The sequence below is a fragment of the Loxodonta africana genome, chromosome 1, assembly GCF_030014295.1.
Source record: "Loxodonta africana isolate mLoxAfr1 chromosome 1, mLoxAfr1.hap2, whole genome shotgun sequence".
Lineage (NCBI taxonomy): Eukaryota > Metazoa > Chordata > Mammalia > Proboscidea > Elephantidae > Loxodonta > Loxodonta africana.
The window spans coordinates 230,858,916-230,884,762 of record NC_087342.1 but is presented as its reverse complement, the minus strand read 5'-3'; the positions used below and the strand labels follow the sequence as shown (position 1 = coordinate 230,884,762).

The 25,847-nt window shown below is 44.0% G+C and overlaps 1 protein-coding gene across 1 annotated transcript in view; it reads left to right on the top strand.

Annotated features, from left to right (window-relative positions):
* PLG (plasminogen) overlaps positions 1-25,025 on the top strand; it is a 47,607-nt gene extending 22,582 nt beyond the window's left edge. Inside the window, exons 11-19 of the mRNA XM_064293033.1 lie at positions 3,462-3,643; positions 5,860-6,008; positions 6,958-7,051; positions 10,660-10,783; positions 12,618-12,692; positions 14,989-15,129; positions 17,248-17,354; positions 22,743-22,888; positions 24,087-25,025. Of these exons, the coding sequence (XP_064149103.1) occupies positions 3,462-3,643; positions 5,860-6,008; positions 6,958-7,051; positions 10,660-10,783; positions 12,618-12,692; positions 14,989-15,129; positions 17,248-17,354; positions 22,743-22,888; positions 24,087-24,248 (1,180 nt within the window). The 3' untranslated portion in view covers positions 24,249-25,025. The remainder of the gene's footprint in view (positions 1-3,461; positions 3,644-5,859; positions 6,009-6,957; positions 7,052-10,659; positions 10,784-12,617; positions 12,693-14,988; positions 15,130-17,247; positions 17,355-22,742; positions 22,889-24,086) is intronic.
* Positions 25,026-25,847: the final 822 nt, after the last annotated feature.

Sequence of the window (25,847 nt, the reverse complement as noted above, 5' to 3'; positions counted from 1 at the left end):
CAAACTTCTATTGGCTTCAGAATGTGAGACAAAATGTCTCAAGCACCTTGCTTTTGAGCAATGTCTGAGAGATAAGAACTTAGAGGCTGGCTATGTTTCCTGAGTAGTTTTGCAGATGGGGGCAGGATAGGTGGGGGTGGTGAGGTTCTACTAGTGGAAAAATTAGGAGAAAAAATTACTAAAATCTTAGAAACAGTACCATTCCACAATACCAGCTAAACATGAGTGCAGTCTTTCAACAACGGAATTTTATCATTCCAGCCTCCAGCCACTGAAGTGAAGTTTGCGTTTGCCATTTGTGTTTATGGGTCACATGTGTTTTTGTAGGTGTGTGATCTGACCTGTACAGATACACCGGGTCCTGAGCTCTGGTAATCTGAAGGAATAGTGTTACTATGATAGGAAGAGCCAAAGCAGGAAGGCAGATGAGAGTCAGGAAGTGTACAGATGGTGACAGGTGAACTGGGCAGGCAGATGGACAAAAGACCAAGTCTGACCAGGCTAGCCTTTCTGCCATAAGTATCTATATGATATATGGGAGACTGCTTCCAGAAGGCAGACAACGGGCAGCATAGGACTGAGACCCCCTAGAGAGGGAAGCAAATGTGGTGAACCCCATAATTTCCCTGACTTTCTTTCTGGAGACACTTTCTGAATGCAATGCAAAGGGATGGAGTCAGTGCAGATCATAGCAGTCTTGCTGAGCTGAGGAGACAGAGACTGGAGTCTAGGCTTACTGAAACAGTGGGGATTTACTAGGCAGGGCAATAATGAAAAAGGATCTGTGCAGAGAAGGAGCTCAGAAATCTGCACAGAAGTCCCCTGTAAGATTCTAGCTGAATACAAAGCTGTACATGCATAGGGAGAGATTCCACAAAGCTGGACAAAGAACAATGACTAGGAAAAGAGCAAAATCTTCTCAATCCATATATGCCACAAATAATTAAACATCCCTGCCACTTAGTTATAAGAGGACAAACAACCTGATAAAAATGGGCAAAAGAATTGAATAGCATTTCACAAGGGAAGGTAAGGAAATGGCCAATAAGCACAGGAAAAAATGCTTAACATCCTTTGCCATCGAGGAAATAGGAATGAGACAAAGAGACAAATAAGAACAGGACAAAGAATGAGACAATTAGACACCACCACGCACCCACTGGAAATGGCTACTATTAAAAACATAGACAACAATAAGTGGTATCAAGCATATGGAGCAACTGGAACTCTCATATACTGAGGGTGAGAGTAGAAAATGGTACAACCACTTTGGAAATCAGCCTGGTGATTTCTTATGAAATTAAATAAGCATTTACTATATAAACCTGCAGTTCTACTCTTGAATATTCACTCAAGTGCAGTGAAAACATAAGTCCATAAAAAGATCTGCAAGAGTATTCATAGCATCTTTATTCACAATAGCCCTGAATTGGAAACAATTTCAATTTCCATCAATAAGAAAATGGATAAACAATTTGTGGTGTATTCATGCAATGGAATACTATTCAACAATAAAGGGAACAAGCTACTGAGACTCCAAAATAGCACGGATGATGCTCAAAAACATTATATTAAGTGAAAGAAGCCGGATACCAAAGAGTATATGCTGTATGAGTCCATTTACATGAGGTTCTGGGAGAGGCAAAACTAATTTATGGTGAAACAAATCCATAGCAGCGTGATCAGGCAGTGACACAGGGAACCTTCTGGGGTGATGGAAATGTTTTATATGATAGGAATGCGGTCACACAGGTATCTCCTCCATCAAAATTCATCAAACGATATACTTTAGATCTATGCATTTCATCACATGCAAAATATAAAAACAAAAAGTATACTTCAAGTGAAAAAAAGAGAAAAAGCACATATATTTCAAACCATAAGCCTTTTAACACGTCCATTTGCTTGGAAATCCACTGATTGGCTCCCTCAAACTGTGGGCCTGGCCTGAGACTATGTCACTTACTTACAGAAGCTATACAGTGATGGATTCCCATAATACACATTGTGTTTCATGTTTTCCCAGATAACAACAGGTCATGAGTCTGAATGTTAAAGGGGACTCCAAGCCCTAGAATTTCGAGAGGTTGGGGCAATGGTCTTGGGAGTCCCCAGAGTGAACAGAATTGTCCAGTGCTTCCTCAGGCCTCTCATAGGCCCTGCTACATCTCTTATTTTTTTCTGACTCCCCCTAAACACTCAGATCCCCTAGTCCACCCAGACTTCTCCCATTAGCCCTTGGGCCTCACTATTCTTTAATCACCATTCCTTCAGCCCCCTAGTGGCTGCAGCTGGCAGAGAATGTGGTAAAAGGAGCAGAGAAGATTCAGCCACTTTCATTTTCTCATAGCGCATCTGATAGAAATGAGATCCTGCCTGGTAGCTCATTTGCCAGGTTAGTTTTCATAAATCTTTTAAGCCCTAAACCCATGTTATCTACCTGATATTTACAGTAACATTACTTTCATCCATCCACCACTCGTCTGTCAGTTTGTCATACTGTGGTGACTTGCGTGTTGCTGTGATGCTGGAATCCATGCCACTGTATTTCAAATACCAGCAGGGTCAGCCATGGTGAACAGGTTTCACTGGAGCTTCCAGACTAAGACAGACTAGGAAGGAGGATCTGGCAATCTACTTCTAAAAAAATTGGCCAGTGAAAACCTTATGAATGGCAGCAGAACATTATCTGATAAAGTGCTGGAAGATGAGCCCCTCAGATTGGAAGGCACTCAAAATAGGACTGGGGAAGAGCTGCATCCTCAAAGTGGAGTCGACCTTAATGATGTGGGTGGAGTCAGGCTTTCAGAACCTTCATTTGCTGATACGGCAGGGCTCAAAATGAGAAGAAACAGCTGCAAACATCCATTAATAATCAGAGCATGGAATACACGAAGTATAAATCTAGGGAAATCAGAAGTCATCAAAAATGGAATGCATAAAGGTCGGTATCCTAGGCATTGATGTGGCCTGGTATTTTGAATCAGACAATCATACGGTCTACTATCCTGGGAATGGCAAATTGAAGAGGAATGGCATCATATTCATTGTCAAAAAAAAAAAAAAATCAAAATCTATCCTGTCAGTGATACGATAGTATTCATATGCCTACAAGGGAAACCAGTTAATTTACAAATTTACACACCAACCATTAAGGCCAAAGATGAAGAAATTGAAGATTTTTACTAACTTCTGCAATCTGAAATTGATCAAACATGCAATCAAGATGCATTGATAATTACTGGTGATTGGAATGCGAAAGTTGGAAACAAAGAAGGATTGGTAATTGGAAAATATGGCCTTGGTGACAGGGACAATCATTTATGCTTGTGCTGTACCTTTAATAAAACATTTCAAAGTCGTGTGTCTATACTTCTGTTTTATAACAAACTTCAGAGGGTGCTTGGGTATCCCTGAAGATTCTCCCACTCTCCTGACTTATACTGTTTTGGAATTTACAGTGACTTGACAATGAACTACTGCAGGAATCCAGATGCTGATGAAAGACCTTGGTGCTTTACCACTCATCCCAGTGTCCGATGGGAGTACTGTAATCTGAAGAGGTGTTCAGAGACAGTAGGGAGTGCCCCAAACTCTCCTGCTGTGTCCCACGTTCCACAAGTCGAGGCTCCTTCCGAAACAGGTAAGAGGTCTGTGTCCAGAGATCTTCTATCACTCTGGCATCAGGAGGAAAAGAGATGGAAAATCTTACTGGTGCCCAAGGTTTAAATGCTGCCCTCCAGTGCTGGCTGAGGACAGGGCATGTGAGAGGAAGACTGAGTGCTTCATCCCTCTAAGAACCAACACTGCTACTGCTGGCCTAACATAGGTGGGCATTTTCTTTAGGACAACAAACTGGCTTTGAGGCATAAAATTTTGAGCCTGAGTCGATTAAAAGGTCAATAACGACAGCACTGGCAGAATGGGTAATCCAAGAAAAGCAAGTCCCTCCCTCGTTTGTAGAGGAATAGAAATGATCAATCTGGTTTGGAACATTCTGACTTAGAACGGCTAGTATGATGGTCAAATGATGCTCTCCAACAAAGAGCTGGAAAAGCGGACCTGTAGCTAGATGGGTTATCTGGCCTGAATGTTAAGAATTTGGTCATCATCTGAGGTGTGAGGAAAAGAATAACCAGTACTTCCTCTACGCTTCCTGAGCCCTGGGTTCATAAGTGGAAGTACTTAGCGCCTGGTCCTGCAGTTGGGAGGTAACTGTAAGGTGTAAAGGTGGCAGGCTGAGAGGACTCAGAGAGGGGCCAATTCCCCACCTGGCCCAGAATGACAACTCAGGTGGTTGTCATTGACTGCGGCTTTCCAATCACTTTTGGATGCCACAGAATCCTCCAGACAGTAATGATTAAAGATGAGAATTTGGTTGGAAGTTGAGGCCTCTCCTGCCCCACTGTGCACTTGCTGATGTTGACACTTCCTCCCCTGGTGTTCCCCAGAGCAGGGTGGACACACCTCTGCTTCCTCTTCCCTGCTGAGACTGGGCAGGCCAGATGCGCCATCTAGGTCTCCCTCGCAGCAAGACTTGCGATGACCTAACACGGTCTCTCATATGCACACCCACACTGGGTACGTGGCTAAATCGTACACCCTGCTCCCAGTCACATTCTCACCCTCGGCAGAGAAGCTAGCTGTTCGGTTTTTGCTCTTTAAATTTTATAAGTGGCCATCAGAACATGGGTCCACTGGGCCCCCATATGGGACACATAGCAAATTCTCTGAGGGACCCCGTGGAAGTCCCCATTCCCTAGGCTTGAAATGAGGGACAAGTTTGGGGGAAAAGGAGGGCCCAAATCATCTTTATTAATATTATCCTCTCACCTCAGAGGGTGGGCGCTCACAGTACAGCTCTAGCCTAGATAATACTTGTCATAAAATCCTTTCAATCTGCACTCATTTTCTCTACCCTTGATGAGAGTGATGTAGTGATGTATTTGAGTGTTGTGGAATGGTTTAGAGCAGCATCTGTGTGGTGCTGATCCTCACAGGCACTCGGTCTTGTTTATCATAGTGTCCCAGCTGAAATTTGATTCTCACATCCTGCTAAGTTTGTGGTTATTTTCAAGTCAGTAATGTTTTCTGGAACTTCTTAAAATTAGTAGGGTGACTGTCAGCATTCCATGCTGCTCTGAAGGATCTGACCACTGAGTCTGTCTCCTTAGAGAAACCCGAAGTAACTGCAAATATGTATTCATCACCTTCCCGGGTCGATGTAATAGTTCACATTGTTGTCGTTACTGTTGTTTGGGGCATCACGTCAGTTCTGACTCACAGCCACTCTATGTACAACAGAATGAAACACTGCCTGGTCCTGCGCCACCCTCACAACCAATGCTATGCTTGAGCCCATTGTTGCAGCCCCTGTGTCAACCCATCTTGATAAGGGTCTTTCTCTTTTTCACTGACCCTCTACTTTACCAAGCACGATGTCCTTCTCCACAGACTGGCACCTCCTAATAATATGTCCAACTTACATAAGATGAAGTCTCACTGTCTTCACTTCTAAGGAGCATTCCGGCTGTACTTCTTTCAAGACAGATTTGTTGGTTCTTTTGGCAGTCCATGGTGTATTCAACATTCTTCGCCAACACCATAATTCAAAGGCATCAATTCTTCTTTGGTCTTCCTTATTCATTGTCTACTATTTGAATGCATATGAGGCAACTGAAAAACACCATGGCTTGGGTCAGGCCCACCTTAGTCCTCAAAGTGATATCTTTACTTTTTACCACTTCAAGGAGATCTTTTGCAGCAGATTTGTCCAATGCAATATGTTGTTTGATTTCGTGACTGCTATTTCCATGGGCAACAAATAGTTCATAAGCCCCCTTTTTGTTGTTCCTATAGACTGCATGTTTGGGAATGGCAAACAATACAGGGGCAAGAAGGCAACTACTGCTACCGGCACTCTGTGCCAGGGGTGGGCTGCACAGGAGCCCCACAGGCACAACATTTTCACACCAGAGACGAATCCACGGGCAGGCCTGGAGAAAAATGTAAGTCACTTTGACTTGAGCTTTCACCTTCTGCTGACCAATCTTTGCACACAGAATTGGTGCTCTGTGACAGAAAATTGACTGGGATTGCTGTTTGGTGGGTAGAGGGAGGGGAAAAAAAAAAAAAAGATTTCATGGGACTCTGCCTGAAACATAACCGGTACCAGCTTGTAGAGTACAACTAACACAGTGGGTAAACCTCCATGCTTGCCGTCGGTTCCTCAGCCTCTTCTTTCCCTTTGGGACATTGCGCACCAGCTTCCATTACTGGGTGCTGGTTCTATTTCTAGTGTTTGACCTCTAGGCTCTGGTGATCAAAGGTGCCCTTGATGACATTTTAGTTGGATTCTTCTAGAAAATGTTTTGATGAGGCCAATCAGGACTCCATGTAGCAGGTTCTCTCCAGGCTCACTCACTCTCCAGGATGGCTTTCTATAGGGGATTTGTAGAGGGAAGGAAAGGAAGACACTACCATTCTGTGGTTTGGCCCATGGAATGTACACAATCCGTGGAAATAAACATTCCTGAACCAAGAGGCAAATGGCTTTATCAGGTAGAACGTTGCTGCAGTGAAGCAGGGACAAGACTTGCCAACAGTATCCCACTGTCCTCTTTTTCTGGGCACCTCTACAATCTCTGCAATTCAGACATCTGGCGGGGGGGGGAGCATTTTATGTATCCTCTACCTCAGGACCCCTCTGATGCCACCACTTACTCTCAAGCCTCATAGTTTGAGCTCCTTTGGAATAAAGGGACATGTCCAATGGAACATGGATTCAGGGGCTTTACAACCATCCTCAAAATAACTCTACAAACCCTCCCCCTCAAAAAAGGAACACGACATTTCATCTTCTATGGGCAACAGTGAAATGACTGTGCCTTGGAATAACTTCCCCTCCCTCTTGGCCCCAATATGAGCGAGATCGTGTACATCTGCCCTTTTTTTCAGTACTGCCGCAACCCGGATGGAGATGTCAATGGTCCTTGGTGCTACACAATGGATCCAAAAAAGCTTTTTGACTACTGTGATGTCCCTCTGTGTGGTAGGTTGCTTTCTTTTTTGTAAGGAGCCAAAACTAAACTAAACTCGTTGCCATGGAGTCGATTCCGACTCATAGGGACCCTGTAGAACAGAGTAGAACTGTCCCATAGGGTTTCCAAGGCTGTAATCTTTACAGAAGCTAGCTGCCACATCTTTCTTCTGTGGAGCGGCTAGTGGGTTCGAACCGCCGACCTTTAGGTTAGCAGATAAGCACTTAACCACTGCGCCACCAGAGCTCCCTCTTTGAAAGGAAAAAACTTCTCTAATAAAAGTAGCGATCATCTCCTCGATATGGATCTGCAAAAAAAGGGCTTTTGAGCTGAGCACTTCTGGGGAAGAGGTGGATGCTCAGGGAGTTCCAGAAGCCTCTTCACCTGAGCCCTCTCTTCATCATGGGCATCTTGAACCTGTCCTACTCTTGGTCCCACTTGTTAGGGAATCCTTCCTCCCTTAATAAGGTAAATATAAAATTCTCCAAAGAGCAAGCTCAGAGGTGATGTGATCAGCCTCAGAGCTGTCCCACTGAACTCTCCAGTGTTAGCGAGGGATGAATAAAAAACACATGCAGATTTAGTCACCCAGGTAGGAAAATTTCCCTTTGAGCAGCTGAGATGTAAGAAAAGAGACACATACGATGTATATTGTAAACCTTTAAGTTGTCATCCTAAGAATTCAATGAAAAGTAATGCAGGGCCTCTAATTTCCTTTAACCTAAGGTGACTATTCATTAGCCATCTATTGGCTACATACCTTAGAGATGCTTGCCTGGTTCCTACCTCTTTGCTCTGAGACTCTTCTAAGGAGCAGGAGGCTTGAGCCAGGGAAAGGGGAGATGGCATCAGTTCTTAAAAGACTGGGATAACAAACTCAAGAGTAGACCTGGAAAAAGTAAGCCACTTTGACTTGGGACTTATCTTACTTTCTGCCGACTAATCTTTGCAACAGAATTTGTCATGGCTTACAGCCTTCTCTTTTTCGTGGTCTGATTGCATATGGCAGTGTCTGGGTGTAGAAGGACCTAGAGCTGGAGGAAAGGCATGTAGGTTGCAAAGCCACTTAAGTCCAGCATTGGTAGATTATTTGCAGAGGTAGTCTGGTGGAGTGGTTCAGGGTATGGGAGCCACAGTGCCAGGTTTGCATTTGAGCCACTCCTGGATGAGCAGGAGAGGAGGAGAGGTAAGGGTGATAGAAAAGATCCTACTTGACTGATACCACTGTAAGACGGCTTTGTGCTCTCTGGACTTAGCACGAGTTTATACTGGATTCCTTCTCTAGTGGATGCTTTTGGATGTTCTGCAAAAGTTCTCTTGGTGACCCTCCCCCTGCCTGTAAGTTTCTTAGGGGGTTACTGCCTCTCCTTTGGCTGGTCATTCATTGAGCCTCAGTCTCTGCCCTCTCTGGTGCCCCTACTGCATCGTACTGCCAGGCTTCTCTACCCTTGACTGTTGGCAGGATTTCCTTGAAGTTGAGCCTTGAGTTCCTGCCATTGTGCCACAGCTGTGCCTGGTATTCATCTGTAACTTCCCTCTGCCACCACAAGCTGCTTTAGCTTCCTCAAGCCTGGGATCCCCGTTTTGCAGGAAACAGACCTCAAGCTCTCCAAGTGGTCTGATTGAAACCCTTCTCATCAAGTTCATGGTTAGCCTCACATGCCACCATCACAGATGGTGGTGGCAAACCTCACAGTCCACTAGAACTCTCTAAAGATATTCTCTTCCCTGTTTGTCTTCTTTCTCCTATCTAGAAGAACATGATACTTTTGCATCTCAACATGGGTAAGGGGACAAGAATTGTAGAACTGGCTATTTTCTTTGGAATCTACATATGGTGGTTAGTCTTACTCCTCTCTTGACCACCTCTGGAGCCTCAACTGAACCATCCAATTAACCATCCTTTTTATATTTCAACCCACTAGGATGTAAAGATTAAAAACAGAGACCTTAGTTATTTCTTTTGCCCCTCTAGTACCTAGAACGGGAAGCCCTGGTGGCATAGTGGTTAAGTGCTACGGCTGCTAACAAAAGCGTCGGCAGTTCAAGTCCACCAGGCGCTCCTTGGAAACTCTACGGGGCAGTTCTACTCTGTCCTATAGAGTGGCTATGAGTCGGAATCGATTTGATGGCACTGGGTGGGTTAGTACCTAGAACAGTGCCTGGCACGGAGTAGGCAATGAATCTTTGAATAAATATTTGCTGAATGAATAAATAAATAAATAAATGAAATAGTGAATCATAGGTTTCCCAGTATGTCAGGTCAGTGCTTAAAAGGATAGCTATTGGAAGTTAAGAAATTCTATGAGTCGGAATCGACTTGATGGCAACAGGTTTTCCGAAAGTGGTTTTTGCTGGTTTTATTTGGATTGTTTTAGAATGAAACATCTTTTTAAGATATGACTTTAAATGGCACTTTTTTTTTTTTTTTTTGTATATTTAGGTTGCTTGCATTTTTTCTCTCTTTTTTTTTAAGGTTGTATCACTTATTCCCTGAGAGATTTTAAATTTTATTTAAGTGAGAAATTATCTGTCATTTTTCTTAAAACTTCCAAGCATCTACACTGCTTTTTTTTTTTTTTTTCTAATTGTGCCTTAGGTGAAGGTTTACAGAGCAAATTAATTTCTCATTAAACCATTAATACAGATATTGTTCTGTGGCTTTGGTTGCCAACCCCGTGACATGTTAATACTCTCCCCTTCTCGATCTTGGGTTCCCTGTTTCCATTTGTCCAGCTTTCCTGGCCCCTCCTGCCTTCTCGTCCTTGCCCCTGGGCTGGTGTGCCCATGTAGTCTCCTATACGTGGTTGAACTACGTGTATTATCATTTGTCTTACGGGCCTGTCTAATCTTTGGCCAAAGGGTGAGCCTCAGAAATGACTTTAGTACTGAGATAAAAGGGTGCCTGGGGGCTGTACTCGAAGGGTTTCTCCAGTTTCTGTTAGACTAGTAAGTTTGATCTTTACAGTGTTTTTAATTTACAAGGAAGCTCACCTTTAAAATGAAAAAGGACCACTGATTAACCTTTTAAACTACACATCAATTTCTTTAAGCAGTCCAGAAGTATGTAAAGGCTGGCTGAGAGAAGATGGTATTTTGATTTAGGCTAGTTATCCTTGCTACATACAATACATACAATCACATGCACGTATACACCACATACACTCACATATAAACACGCACGAAGTCGTATTAAAAAATATCCTTAGTGCCTTTCGATGGGGATGCCAGCTATGGTTTTCAGATGATAATGATGATGATGGGAATGATGATACAGTGTTCTAGATATGGTACACAGAGTTGGAATAACAATTTTGCCAATTGAAGTCATCCCAGAAAAGATTTCATTCTAATGTCTAATTATACCAATTTATTTTGTCACTTCCCCAACAAAATAATAACAAAGTATTTATATTTTCCTGAAAGTAGAGGGTTGTGTGACCCCTACTACCATGTTTGAAACTTAGAGAAAATCTTTAAAAAACGCTTATGGTTTTACTACTTAGTTTGGGCTTTGGGATGCCTACGATTCAGTGCTCTGAGACGTTAATGGATCCTGAGTTAACTGGCAGAGTTGCTACCTTTCACTCCATTAAGTGTGATGTTCTCTCACTTTGAGCCACGCCCTCAGTTGACTGTGGAAAGCCCAAGGTGGAGCCGAGGAAGTGTTCTGGAAGGGTTGTAGGTGGGTGTGTGGCCAATCCGCATTCCTGGCCCTGGCAAAGCAGTCTCAGGACAAAAAGGTAAGACCATTTCCAGAAACAATCTATACCAGCCTCCTATGCGAGCCCCATAAAACCCTTACATTCATACTAAACCCACTGCCATCGAGTCGATTCCAACTCATAGCGACCCTATAGAACAGAGTAGAACTGCCCCAGAGAGTTTCCAAGGATCGCCTGGTGGATTCGAACTGTCGACCTTTTTGGTTAGCAGATGTACCATTTAACCTATGCCCAGACATTTCAGATGTCAGTAAAAAACTGCCTCTATATTCTCCTGATGAGGAAATAAACACTATAAAAATATAAATATTATTATTCTAGGTTTTCTACTGGGAAAATTGCCAGAATTGGAATCTTTTCCTTGATCTGGGCTACTGGTATCAAAAACTGAAGATGCAGCAATCTACATTAAATTTCAAAATTGCTGGAAATGTTTTGAAGCTACTTTGAGGGTTCATACATATATCCACTGTTTCATCATAAAATGGGATATTTTTAGAAATGTGACACTTTTGGGGGAGGGACAAAACGACCTACAGTCTATCACAGATAAAAATCAAAAGCCAAACCTGTTGCCATTGAGTCAATTCTGAGTCAGTGACCCTACAAGACAGAGTAGAACTGCCCCATAGGGTTTCCAAAGCTGTAATCTTTATGGGAGCAGATTGCCAGGTCTATCTCCCACAGAGCAGCTGGTGAGTTCGAACCGCTGACCTTTTGTTAGCAGCCGAGTACTTAACCACTGCACCACCAGGGCTCCTTTTCTATCGCAGATATAGACTCTTATTTTCTTTTACACTTTTGTGAATTGTTGAATTCGATTCAGACGGTGACTACCCATTCACAAATGCACCTCCCCCAGTGGAGGCTAGCTCATAATCCCCATAATTTAAGGATGACTAGTTCTGATCCTACAGAACCCAAGACAGTTTGGGTTACTGTCTCAGTGGAGTACTGCTTTAATGAGCTCAGTTTTCTTGAGTATCTCATATAAAGCACACATACGAAACAGGCTTATCTGCTCACTTGTTTGGCTTCCTGCCTCACCTTGTCCTCCACTAAAGAGCCTGGTATCATAACTTGTGAATGCCATCAATAAACTTGCTTACTTTATACTTCATTCTGTTATCGAGTTGACTTTTCTTTACCTTATCACTGAGCAACTTCTTGCTCTATACACAGAACCTTCATCTTTTACCTGTTAACTATTTGCTCTTTCCCAAACTTCACTGTGGTCTACTTCCTGGCTGACATATTAACACATCTGCTCTCAGGTGCTTACAATTTACATTCCTTTTCATTACAGCCTGGTTCAGAGTGGCTCACATCACGTGTATGGAGCCACAACTTGCCTAAGCAGTTCAATCAACTCAGTGATTTAGGGGCCATCCCCCCAAAAGTATATTTTCTCAGGTAGGATCGCATACTCCCAGGACTCACTGTTGTTTGAGTTCATATTTGGCTCCCTAAAGATGGATCCATGAGATCTTTCATAGCTTTCGTCAAAAATAAAAAAAATAAAGAGGCTGCAAGGGAAAGCTCCTTGGCTGGTCACTTCTGCTGGGGTCCAGAGCTGATAGGTCAAAGCCATTTTGTTCTCCTGTGAATAGGATGAGCCCGGTCCTCTTCAAGCCATCTCACAGAGTGGTGCGAACAGAGCCCGCTGGAAAATCCCACAACTGAAACACAACTCAAAGTTACTATTATCCTGATGATGGGCTGCGAGTCTTTTTATGGGGGGGAGGTATCAATATTATCAAAATTGAGCTAACAGTTCCTTCTTCCTTTCTGTATAATGGAACAGAGTAAAACACTGTATCTGAACTAAAATCCTGACATTTTTCTCTTCTAGATCTGGGGTGCACTTTTGTGGGGGCACTTTAATATCCCCGGAGTGGGTGCTGACTGCACATCACTGCTTGCAGAGGTACGTGCAGGGACAACCAACAGGAAGACTTGTCTTAAGGATTTCCTTCCTTCTTTGCTCCTTCATTCCTTCCTCCTTTCCTCTTCTTTTTTCCTTTGCTCCTTTATTCTTTTCTTTATTTCCTTCCCTCCATCATGACATACTGAGTACCCACTACAGTCAAGACACGTCTAGTCAGAGAAATGCAGTTTTATAATCTGGTCAGAAAAATGCAGCCTCCTATATAGACAACTACCATTCAGAGTGAAAACAGAGGGAGACAAACAGCCCTGAGGATTCCGCGAAGGCAGAGAGAACACCAAGCTGGAAAACTTCGTGGAGATGGTGGGTGGTGCTCTGAGCCTTGGGAGAGGCAGGTTTTTGGACCTACTGAACATGAGGCATGTGGAGAAAGACAGTCTGAATTTAGCGGGTAGCACAAAGAGCAGGGAGGGTAGGTGATTTCATCTGCAGCATAGGATGAAGGGGAGTGGTGGGGTAGAAAACAAGAATGCCACCCATTCATTCAGTAGGATTTAATGAGAACCTACTCTGTGCCAGGCCCCATTGCAGGGGAAGCAGCAATGACCCAGACAAAGATGCTGCCTGCAAGGAGCTAATATGGTAGCAGGGAGGGATGGTGGATAAAGATATAAACAAATCCATGAGGTCATGAAGTGCTGCAGAGAAAGCAAACAAGTGACGGGATAGGGATTAGCAGAGGTGGGATGGGCTCCCTGAGAGAAAGGCATCTGAATTGAGGCTGAATCATGAAAGGACCCGGCCCCGGAGACCTGGGATAAGGATGTTCTGGGCGAAGGGCAAAGCAAGTAAGAAGTCCCTGTGGTGGACCAATGCGGTGGATGTGATGCTGCGAGCAGGCAGCCTTGACCGGCTGTGACACAGGGCTTGGATTTTATTCTAGTTCACTTTAAGTTGCTGAAGGCATGAGGAAAGGGAGTGGTAAAATCTGATACACACTTTTTATTAGGGTAAAATATATATGGAATTTACCACTGTAACCATTCTTAAGTGTACAATTCAGTGACGTTAACTACATTCCTCACACATAACTATCACCATCATCTATTTCCACAACGTTTTATCACCCTCAACAGAAGCTCTGCACCCACTGAGGGTTACTCCCAAACCCCCTCCCCCAACCCCTGGTAACCTCTAGTCTACTCTTTGTCTCTATGGGTTTACCAGCCAGTGGGGGGCATGCAGGAGAAGGGGAGGGTTTCTCAGAGTCTCTCAGTCTACAATTCCAACTTGAATATTGTTTCTCCAGGTAAACAGGGCTTTGACACAGCCTACAAATTAAGAGTGTTAAATTATTTTTCACTTGAAGTTATTGGGTTCCCAATATGGGACTAGTCTTCTGATGTGTTCGTGGAGAGGCTGTTAGGAAGATGAGAGATCGACAGCTGGGGGGAAAGAAGGCAAGACCCCTGAATCCCCAGTTCTGGGGTGACACTTGGCATTGGTTGAAGGGGTGCAGGGCAACAGAGGCAACGTTTATGCAGGATCCCGTAAAAACATGTTTGGGGATCTTGTCTTTGCTGCATGCCCTGATGATAATGATATCCATTAAATTCATATACGTGGAATCAAACAATATGCGTCCTTTTGTCTGATTTACATTTAAAATATATTTCTCTAGCTCTTGTGTAAAGAGGATGGCTTGTGGGGGAGCGTGGAGGCAGACAGGCCAGTAAGTACCAGATCACAGATGTGTGAGTGCTTCGTAAACTGAATGACACTACGAGCGAAAGCAAGTTATCTTCATGGAGGGAGGACAAGTGAGCTCAGAAACCAGCTAGAAGGCGACTGCCATCGTCCAGGCTAGAGGTGATGAGGGCCTGAGCTAGGAAATGGCAATGAAATTAGGGGAGATTATGAAAAAACCGGAGGCAGAAATACAAGGACAGGGCAACTGAACACACAGCAGATGAGAGAAGGGTTTCCAGAAAGGAAGTGAAGAAGACCTGGTTCAGGTGCATGTCTGGATATGCCAGAGCATGGAGTCACTCACTGTGATAGGCTGTGGTCACCACCAAGCACCCCGAAATGAGTGTCTGTCCTTGTGCTGACTTCTGTGTTGGCTTCGGCCTTCCTCTGTGGAAAAACCAAAAGCAGTAGAGAGAACTTTTCTTAATGGCCAACTTCAGACGACTCGTCAGTCTGTTTCTTGCCACTCAGAGGTCCTTGATTCTGAATTGCGAGTGTCTAGGGAAGATGTGATTTTACAGCACAGAAGGGGTGCCCATAAAGGGGGAGGGCCATATTTTCCTTCTAACTTTACCATCTGTCCTAGGTTCCCCAGCCCGTTATCGTACAAGGTTGTCCTTGGTGCACACAAAGAACGGAATCTTGAACCAGATGTTCAAACAATAGATGTTTCTAAGCAGTTCTCGGGGCCCTCAGGAGCAGATATCGCCTTGCTGAAGCTAAGCAGGTACTATGTCACTCATGGTTTTCGCCTAAGACGAGTGAAACCACTTCTTTTATGATTGAGTGGTATCAGCCACAGGAGAGCAGTGTGGCAGGTGGGAAGGCCCAGTCTACAGTGCAAGAGGCATGCTGGCTCTGTGGAAAGAGGCCTGGACTCCAAGTCAGAAAACCCGGACTCCAGCCCAGTGCTGCCTCCTATTGATGGACTTGGAAAAAATAACCAGGACTCAGTATCCTCAAGTGTAAAAAGAGTGAGTTTCTGAAATACGAGGTACAATTTTACACCTACAACTCTGTCGCTTTTGGTCATCAATCAGCTAATACACATTTATGATCAGAAAATTACTCAGTTATTCCAGGTTGACAAGTCTCATCTCAACACGGTAGTATGTCTGGGGGAATCAAATGAGATCATGCATTTCAGAAGCACTTAAAAAAAAAAAAACACGCAAATTAGCATTATTATCTTCTTTGGTTTTATTTTGCCTTTTGAAATGGTGTTTTATTAAGCCTGGCAAAGTGATAACTTTGCTTATGTTACTTAAAAGTTAGTAATATTTTGAAATAGATCCCAAAGGGCAGCTAAATAAACAGGTGCTATATTTTGAGAACAGGCACACGCATTTGGTACAGGCAACAAGGCCTGCAGAGGACATCAGCTGTGTCTGATGCGTTCCCGATGACAGTGTGATGATGTTGACGATGATGGAGCTGGGCCAGGCCAGTACAAGGCCAGCAGTCAGGAGCTCGGAGCACTGCTTTGCTGTGTCTGGTCCACAAACACTTGGCAAGTTTCCTGGGTTGGTAAACTGAGGGTTAGAATATTGTCCAGCATAGTGCTGGAAGATGAGCCCCCTAGGTTGGAAGGCACTCAAAATACACAGAGGCCACAACAATGGCCTTGAGCATACCAACGACTGTGAAGATGGCACAGGGCCAGGCAACATTTTGTTTCGCATGGGGTTGCCATGAGATGGAGCTGACTTGATGGCAACTAACAGTAGCAACAAACTACAGGTTGGCTTCCTGAAATGTTTTGATGCTCTAGAAAGGCAAAGCGATCTAAAAAAGCAGCTGATTCTCCTCATGTTCCCCAGTTCCCTTCCTCTGACCTCCATCTCCTATCCTAGCAAATACAAGTTTTCCTTTCCCCATGGCCCTGAGAGGTGGGTCAAGGTGACCTGGTAGCTGGAAGAAGTAACTTAGTAAATTCTGGGTTCCACAAGTGTTCTCTGATGGGCTTATCAATTTGGGGTTTTACAAGACCCACCCCCATGTCCCAAGAGTGTAAGGCATTTCGTGTCACATGAGGAACACCTTTAAATTAACCTCTGTGGAGAGGACAGTGGTGAAACTTGGTTTATTTTGGCCTTCAGGAAGGTGTGCTTACTTCAAGATTGCTGACGATGATTCTTAGAACAGGGCATTTCTCATCTCCAGTGGGTTTTTCCCTTGAACTTACTAAAGTAGAATCAAATCTAAAAATCAAAGTTCTAGTGTTTGAGATTCCCTGGAACTCTAGGTGATGTGAAAGTTCTTTGAAAATGATTCTTAGAGAATAATACCATTTTCTTTATGCACGGTACTTATTTCCAATCCTCCTTCATCTGATAGACTTTTATTTTATTAGAGTCTTAGAAGTATAGTGTTATAACGTTTACAGATAGAGAAACCAAGAAGGATCCAAAAGATGGAACAATGTGGTCATGGCCACGCAATACACTTTCTGCTATTCTGGCCTTGGATAGGGTTTCAGCTAGGTTTTGCCTACTGATTGATGCCTTTTGAGCTTTTCCCATTATATCTATATAATAACATGGTCTCGGTATACAATTCCAAGAGTGAATGGAGTCCACATGAGAAGTGTGTGTCACCCGTACTCCCACAGTTGACCACCACCAGCAGTGTCCTTAATACAACTGATGCCTTTTAAATGAAATATATTTTATTTCATAAAATATTACAGGCAAATGTGAGGATGAAAAATTATTTTCTACATAGCTCTGTGTCAGCAAAGCAAGAAAATACCAACTTGAAAAATTCTGGGCCTTTGAGGTAGATAGTATCTCACCGTGGGTGATCAGAGGGCAAAGAAATGTAACCTGTGATGTTTTTCTTTTAGACCTGCCCAAATCACTGAGAAGGTCATCCCAGCTTGTCTTCCACCTGCAAATTATGTGGTTGCTGACCAGACAGAATGCTACATCACTGGCTGGGGTGAAACTCAAGGTGAGATCAGCTTCATGACCCACATAATGACTGGTTTCCTCCTACAGTCTCCATGAGAAGATGAGAGTTGTACAACTTCATAGCAATGATGGGTGTGGAGATCTGCCCCCGCCGACTTGGTCTGGGCCCCTTCCTGTGTCTTCATATCAGTCCGGGGTGGGGGGGACATGCAGCAGAAGGGGAGAGTTTCTTGGAGTCTCTCAGTCTACAATTCCGACTTTAATATTGTTTCTCCAGGTAAACAAGGCTTTGACATAGCCTACAAGTTGAGAGTATTAAATTATTTTTCACTTGAAGTTAGCCATATTGGGTTCCCGATCTGGTGTAAAACAATAACATAGATGATAGTTAGACTAGTCTTCTTCTGGTGTGTTCATGGAGAGGCTGTTAGGAAGATGAGAGAAGGACAACCGGGGAAAGAAAGCAAGGCCCCCTGAATCCCCAGTTCTGGGGTGACACTTGGCATTGGTTGAAGGGGTGCAGGGTGACAGAGACAACATTTATGCGGGATCCCGTATAAACATATTTGAGAATCTTGTCTTTGCTGCGTGCCCTGATAATAATGATATCCATTAGACTTGGACCCTTGGTTATAGGAACACTGGAACAATATCTTAGGATCTCTGCTTCAGTTTCCTCAGAAGTGTTGGGAAATGAGAGTCAGGGACCTGGAAGAATTCTGGCTCTGCACTACAGTAAACCCAGACAAGCCACTTTACCTCTTTGTACTCACTGGGTGTCTAACTCATCTGTAAAATTGTGTTTACACATTAGCCTTTTCCATAAGCTTTCAGTTTTAAAAAGGGTTTGTGGCTAAAATAAAAATAAAAGAAAGGTAAAACCCAGTGGTCTAGGTAATGTGAAACACGGCCTCCCTCTTCCCCTACAATTTTTAAAATCTCACCCTCTTGACTCATCGTGGTTCCCCTTTCTGCACTTCTGAGTCTGCAAACATGGAGTCGCAGGCTTAGCAGCACTGAATCAACGCTAAAGAAGCACACACGTGTGTACGTGCCGGGCTGTTCCTGGCGTTTTGCATCTTTTTAAATGTAAACACCACAACCCATTGAGTTAGATATGATTATTCCTGAAGAAGGTGAGTAATGAGAGGTGCAGAATGGCACAGTGGAAACTGCCTGCCTGGTAGATGGAGTCAGGTAGACCTGAGTGCAATCCCAACTTCACCACATACTAGCTGTAGGTACTTAGAAAAATAAAAAAAAATTTTGTTGAACCTGTTCCTCAGCTGAAAAAAAACGGGCTAAAAGGCTGTTGTGGGTGAAAAACACAGAACAGGCACAAAAAGCACACAGCACTTTTACGGCACTTGATAAATGGTAGCTTTTACTAATAATGTTTGCATGTTTGCGTCAGCTATCACTCTTGCTATGGCAGAAAATCCAACTCAGATTAGATTAGGCAAAAAAAGAAGTTAACTAGCTACCTGAGGGCTTTGGTGGCTTACCTGATGCCACCACATTCCGCATCTTTCCATCCCAGGGTGGCCCCACGCTTCGATGGGTAGTCCTTCCGGGTAGCATATGGCGCTGTAGGTCGGCTCCACAGCTTCCGGTTCCGGAAGGAAGGAGAAGGCTTGCTTCCCCATCAGGAAACAGGAGTCTCCTGAGCTCTAATAGGGCAGATTTGGGTCATGTGCCCGTCCCCGAGCCAATCACTGAATCGGATGTGCGGAATGGTTTAGATCGGTACCACCTGCTCCTTCCCTGGAGCCCAGTCACTCACGCAAAGAATGGGCGAAGAATGAATCGCACAGCATAAGTATGGGATGGAGACTGCCAAAAAAATAACAAACGCCCTCTGCGGCATCCCAACTGATTAAAACATGGATTTTAAAAGCTTGCTGGTCTGGCTGGGGGTGAGTTCTGGCTCTACCATCCCTCACATGGCATTCCAAAACCCATAGCTGTGGAGTCATTCTTAGTCATGGTAACCCTAGAGGACAGAGTAGAACTGCCCCATAGGGTTTCCAAGGAACAGATGGTGGATTCGAACCGCTGACCTTTCAGTTAGCCAAATGCTAACCACTGTGCCACCACGGCTCAGATGACATTAGGCAAGTGATTTAGTCCCTCTATGCCTTAGTTTCCTCATCTGTCAAATGGGGATGGTATTGGTGACACCCTGTAAGGTTGCTGTGAGGACTAAAATACAGTGTATGAAGTGCCCACGGCTTTGGGGATGGTATTTCAGCAGTTCCTGAGTATTACTTCTTCCTCGCCTCTTCCTTATTACCTTCCTCCCCCGTCATCATCATCAACAACAGCACGCCATCACTAGCTAGTGTGTACTGAAATCCAATCGGCCCCAGGCGGGCCTGATCCCTGAGCCCATCCACTGTGCCCCTCTCCCACTCAAAGTCCCATACCTCTCTAACCTGCAGTCCTGCACTAGGCACTGCTCGGCTCTCTGACTCTTACCACATGTCTACTGAAAAAATGATTCTCAGAGTATTAACTGGACCAGGAAGCTTAAACATAACTCTGGCCTGGTTACCAATGTTCTGCACGTCAACAATGACATGGAAAAAGCCAGTGTTTTCAGTGTCCGTGTCAGGTCAAAATCCTTACGTTCTCAAAATTCCCTTTGCGTGTCTCCAAAGACTTTCACCGACTTTGACATTCCAAACGCAAGACAAGCACTGAGGCCAAGACACTCCTCCAGGTCAGTCTGCCATCGGGGATCACATTCAGGGGCCTGCTGATGGCCCCCGCACTTCCTCTCCTCATGCCTGTAAGGGCCTCTGTCCTGAGGCCGCTCTCAGCCTCCAGCAATGCCGTCTCTATCTTGGCCACCAGAGGGCAGTATCACCTCACCAACCACATCCAACTAATTGCTGTCTACTCACTTGGACTCGCGGCGGCCCTGTGTGTGTCAAAGTAGAACTGCACTCCAGAGGGCTTTCAGTGGGTGATATTTCAGTAGATTGCCAGGCCTTTCTTCTGAGGTGCCTCTGAGTGGAACCAAACGTCCAATCTTTCAGTTTGCAACCGTTTGCACCACCCCTGGGACATCTGCTTCCCCAGCAGATGACCCTCCACTAGCCTCAGAATATTCACCTTGGTCAAAGATAGATAAAACAATTGTGACCCTTTGGGTGGTCCTCCTATATGCTCGGGTGAACTCCAGACTGTAAGTTTTCTGAACCCAAGGAAATTTGCTAAATTTATTCAAGGTCTTTGTAGAAGAAACAGAACCTCACCCCCTTTGGCTGTTTGATACTAACAAAGCATTTTCTACAAAACTCAGATGAAGGTTGAGTTTGCAAAACTGGCTGATTTGCAAAAATCTTGAGACACCCCTGAGTGTGTCCATAGGGGAAAATGGCATTTCCTCCGGCGATTTTGCAGATGCTCTATTTCAATTTGCCAAAAAAAAAAAAAAAAAAAAAAAATTTTTTTTTTTTTTCCACAAAAGAACTACAACTAGTGAAACGAACACACTGGAAAATGTTCACTCTCCCTAGTTATCAAAGAAATATAGATCTAAAAACTAGATGAGGACTATTTCCACCTTCAGCAAATATTTAAAAAACATTAAATAGTCATAAGGGTGTGGTCATATTTATGAGTGATGTTGGCACTGGCACACCCTTCTAGAAAATAATTCCAGCAATGTTACTGGGAGCTGGGGCAGATTACCCAGTAAGCAGGGCAAGCATAGGCTTACTTGTGCATACTTAATGATCTGTGGGGTGTAATCCGCCCCGTCAGGGACTGTAAATTTGAACAGAGGCTTTGCTTCTGTAGGGAGGTGCTGTGGGGTTGGGAAAGAGACAGATACCAGCCATACCTAGAAGCAGAATCTTTGACGTGAAAAAATGTGAAGTTGTTCACTACAGATGATCTGATAAACTAGGTGAGCATCGTGCTGACCTTTTTATTGGATAACCTTCCCCTGCTGGGAGCCATAAATATGTCTATGTAATTTCTGGGAACTTGGTGGTACAATGGTTAAGTGCTTAGCTGCCTGGAGGGCTGGTCATTCGAACCCATCCAGTGATTCTGCAGGAGAAAGACCTGGCATCTCCTTCCGCACAGATCACAGCCCAGGAAACTCTGCGGGGAAGCTCTACTCTGCCACACGAGGTCGCTATGAGTAGGAAATCAAATCGGTGGCACCTAATAACAACGCACTTACAACAATATTAAGAAATATGAATGAACTCTATGGACAAAGATGTGGAGTGCTGGAAGCAACAGTGGGAGCCAAAGAGCATGGTAAAGAACAGGGGCAATGATGTCGCAGACTTAGGTTCAAATCCCAGCTCCACCATGTCCCGGCTGGAGGGTCTTAGGCAAATCAAATAACCTTCTAAAACTCAGTTTCCTTAACTATGAAACAGGAAGTAGTAAAGACCAAGGTGCCTAGTTCACTGGACCATCGTGAGGGTTAAAGGAGATACACGATGAACTTGTGCCTGAAGAGATGAATTCCCAGTAAATGATAGACACTCTCTTAATTATTATGGTAAAATACACATAGCACAGAACTGACCAGTTAGTACATTTGAAATGTTGTGCAACCATCACCAGCCTTTCCACAACATTCTCCTCACCCCGAAAGGAAACCCTATGGCCCTATTTAGCAGTTTTGCCCCATTCTCCCTTTCCCGCAGCCTTCGGCAACCATTAATCTGCTTTCTGTCTCTATTTATTTGCCTATTTGGGATATTTCATCTAAGCGGAATTATACAGTATTTGTCTTCTTGTGTCTGGCTTATTTCACTCAATATTTTCAGCATTCATTCATGTTGTGGCATGTATCAGAACTTCCTTTTTTTGGCTGAATGTTCTGTTGTATGGCTTTACCACTTTTGATAACTATTCTTTTAAAATACAAATGATTGTACATCTACTCCATGAACTACTATGAAGCCATGGAAATATTAATTATGAAGACTGTAGCATTATGAAAAAGTTCTTATGATATAATGTTAAGTGAAAAAGTCAGGATATGAAATTGTGCAATATGATAGGTAGCAAAATAAACATATATAAAGCCTGAAAGAGAATATATAAACACAACGGCAGTTATTTTCCGAACTTTCTTTACATGTTAAAAATAATTTGTTTATAGTTTTAAAAGAGAAAGCAAAAAACAAAACATAACGGCAACAACAATAAAAACAAGATACCACAAAGGAACATACATTGTTAAATCCAACTCTATGGGAACATAAAGTTTAATATAATGTTTGTACTCTAAGGATCAGAAAGAAAAAAAAAATTCTAGTAGTGTTAGGAATTGATTTGGTGGTTTTTCAACCTCACGAACAAACAAGAGATTGTTGCTGCTCTGTTGTTCTGGAAGTTTCCTTATGAATAGGCTTTGGGACCAGTAACCATTCTTTAATCTCTTTAAACACAGGCACCTCTGGTGATGGCCTTCTCAAGGAAGCCCAGCTCCCGGTGATTGAGAACAAAGTGTGCAATCGCAGAGAGCATCTGGGCGGAAGAGTTCAGGCAACCGAACTCTGCGCTGGGCTCTTGAGTGGAGGTACAGACAGCTGCCAGGTAAGAGGAAGAGACCAAGTGAGTCCTGACGCTGGCCTGCCTTGGCCCCTTACACTTTTCAGCCCCAAGTGGCAAGTTTAAGAAGGATCTGTCAACCGAAGGCCACAGTCTAAATGTTGCCCAGAAACCCTTTAGATAAGGCCCCAAATATAAGTTCAGATAATCCAAGGTGATTGCTTGGCTCTTGAGCTCCAGATGAGTTGTTGTTAGTTGCCATCTAGTTGGCTCCGACTCATGGTGACCTCATGTATAACACAATGAAATGCTGCCCGGCCCTGTGCCGTCTTCACCATCATTAGTGTGCTCATGTCCATTGTTGTATTTTGAGTGCCTTCCAACATAGGAACTCATCTTCCAGCAACGATAGTGAACAATATTTTGTTGGGATCCATAGAGTTCTCACTGGCTAATTTTCGGAAGTAGATGGTCAGGCGTCTCTTCCTAGTCTGTCTTAGTCTGGAAGCTCTGCTGAAACCCGTCCACCATGGGCGACCCTGCTGGTATTTGAAATACTGGTGGCATAGCTTCTAGCAACATGCAGTGACCACAGTATGACAAGCTGACAGATGGTGGTCTAGATAAGTAGTAAGGGGGTAGTAAAAAAAAACCAAACCCCATTACCATTGAGTCAATTCTAACACATAGCAACCCGACAGGACAGAGTAGAACTGTCCCCATAGAGTTTCCAAGGAACACCTGGTGGATTCAAACTGCTGACCTTTGGGTTAGCAGCCAAGCTCTTAACTACTATGCCACCAGGGTTTCCAGAGGGTAGTAAGGCCTCTGTGATTACCACAGACCACATGCCTCCCGGAGCATGCTGATGAATGGGACTAGGATGATGGCATTTCCAGTAGGGATGATGGAGGGGGGTATAGGGCAAAGACCAACTGCAGTACTTTACAACTGGGCTTGGGGTTAGCCCTGCCTGAGAGAAACCCCGAGAAAGGAAGGGATGTGTGCAGTCTTCACAAGGGATTTTTCTCCCAGAAAGACTAACTGGTGCAGGTCTCCTGAAGATGCTGTCCTAAGTCCTTGAGCACAGTGGATGCTCAGATCATGTTCATACGTTACTTTCTGACTGGAAGGGAATGTTCAAATGCTGGGGAAACTTGCATTTGGATAATGAAGATGACATCCCCTAATGGAGGATGATGGTTGAACTCTGATGTGACTTTTTCCCTCCCCCTCTGTATAGGGTGACAGCGGAGGGCCTCTGGTTTGCTTCGAGAAGGACAAATACATTTTACAAGGAGTCACTTCCTGGGGTCTTGGCTGTGCACAGGTCAATAAGCCTGGTGTTTATGTCCGTGTTTCAAGGTTTGTTACTTGGATTGAAAGCATAATGAGGGAAAACTAATTGGATGGGAGACAGAGGGAGCATCGGCTGATCTAGAAACAAGAACACGGGTAGGGAACTTAGCTCAGAAATAATTAACAGTGGTCAGACTAAGACCCCGTCCTTAGCTATCACCAACTGCTAAACCTCAAGGCGTTTTGACATTTCTGTGGATAAACTTTCCTGCCCATGAGCTGCTACTAAGGCAGCACAGTTGTGATATTTGTTGAGAATAAACTGTACTTACCTTGACTTGACTTAATTTGTTTGCGTCTTCAACATTTTTTGCATTCTTCGCTCATCCTCCACCCCAGAGTAGCCATTTTTTTTTTAATTTATTGTGCTGAAAGTGGAAGTTTACAAATCAAGTTGGACTCTCATACAAAAATTTATAAACACCTTGCTATATACTAATTGCTCTCCCCCTAATGAGACAGCACGCTCCTTCCCTCCACTCTCTCTTTTCGTGTCCATTCGGCCAGCTTCTGACCCCCTCCTCCCTCCCATCTCCCTTTCAGACAGGAGATGCCAACATAGTCTCATGTGTCTACTTGATCCAAGAAGCTCATTCTTTACCAGTATCCTTGTCTATCCCATAGTCCAGTCCAATCCCTGTATGAAGAGTTAGCTTTAGGAATGATTCCTGTCTTGGGCTAAGAGAAGGTCTGGGGACCATGACCTCCGGGTTCATTCTAGTCTCAGTCAGACCATTAAGTCTGGTCTTTTTATGAGAATTTGGGGTCTGCATCCTACTGTTCTGCTTCCTCATGGGTTCTCTGTTGTGTTCCCTGTCAGGGAAGTCATTGGTTGTACCCAGGCACCATCTAGTTCTCCTGGTCTCAGGCTGATGTAGTCTCTGGTTTATGTGGCCCTTTCTGCCTCTTGGGCTCATAATTACCTTGTATCTTTGATGTTCTTCTTTCTCCTTTGCTCCAGGTGGGTTGAGACTAATTGATGCATCTTAGATGGCTGCTTGCTAGCGTTTAAGACCCCAGATGCCACTCTCCAAAGTGGGATGCAGAATGTTTTCTTAATAAATTTTATTATGCCAATTGACTTAGAGGTCCCCTGAAACCATGGTCCCCAAATCCCTACCCCTGCTACAGCGTACCCAATTTTAAAGAGTATAGCTCTAACATACCTCAGTGTGTTGGCTCCTTTTCATAAGGAATAGTTGTATCAAGGACTAAACCTAAAAACCAAACTAAACCTATTGCCGTCAAGTCCATTCCAACTCATAGACATGAGCTGGATTATATCAGGGACTGAGAAGTCCCTAAATTACAGGGAAGAGAGCCGAGAAGTCCTGGTAGGTCACCTTGTGCATTTACCTGGTCAGCTGAAGATGGCTTGACACACACCTTTATTGTCTTTATTTCCGGCACTGAGATGTTTTCAAAGCTGGAACATGTATGGGGAGTCAAGACAACAAGTTCTGTTCCTGAGTCTGAAATCTGGTACCGATGGCTTGACGTTAGGCCAGCCCAGGAGACACTGAGCAGAGAGCTGTACATCAGGAAGCAAACCGGGCAATAGAGATGTAACACAAGCCCAGGCTACTAGTCTTGTTACCAATTACCAATCTGACACAAAAGGTCAACATCTTTTCCTGAGTAAGAA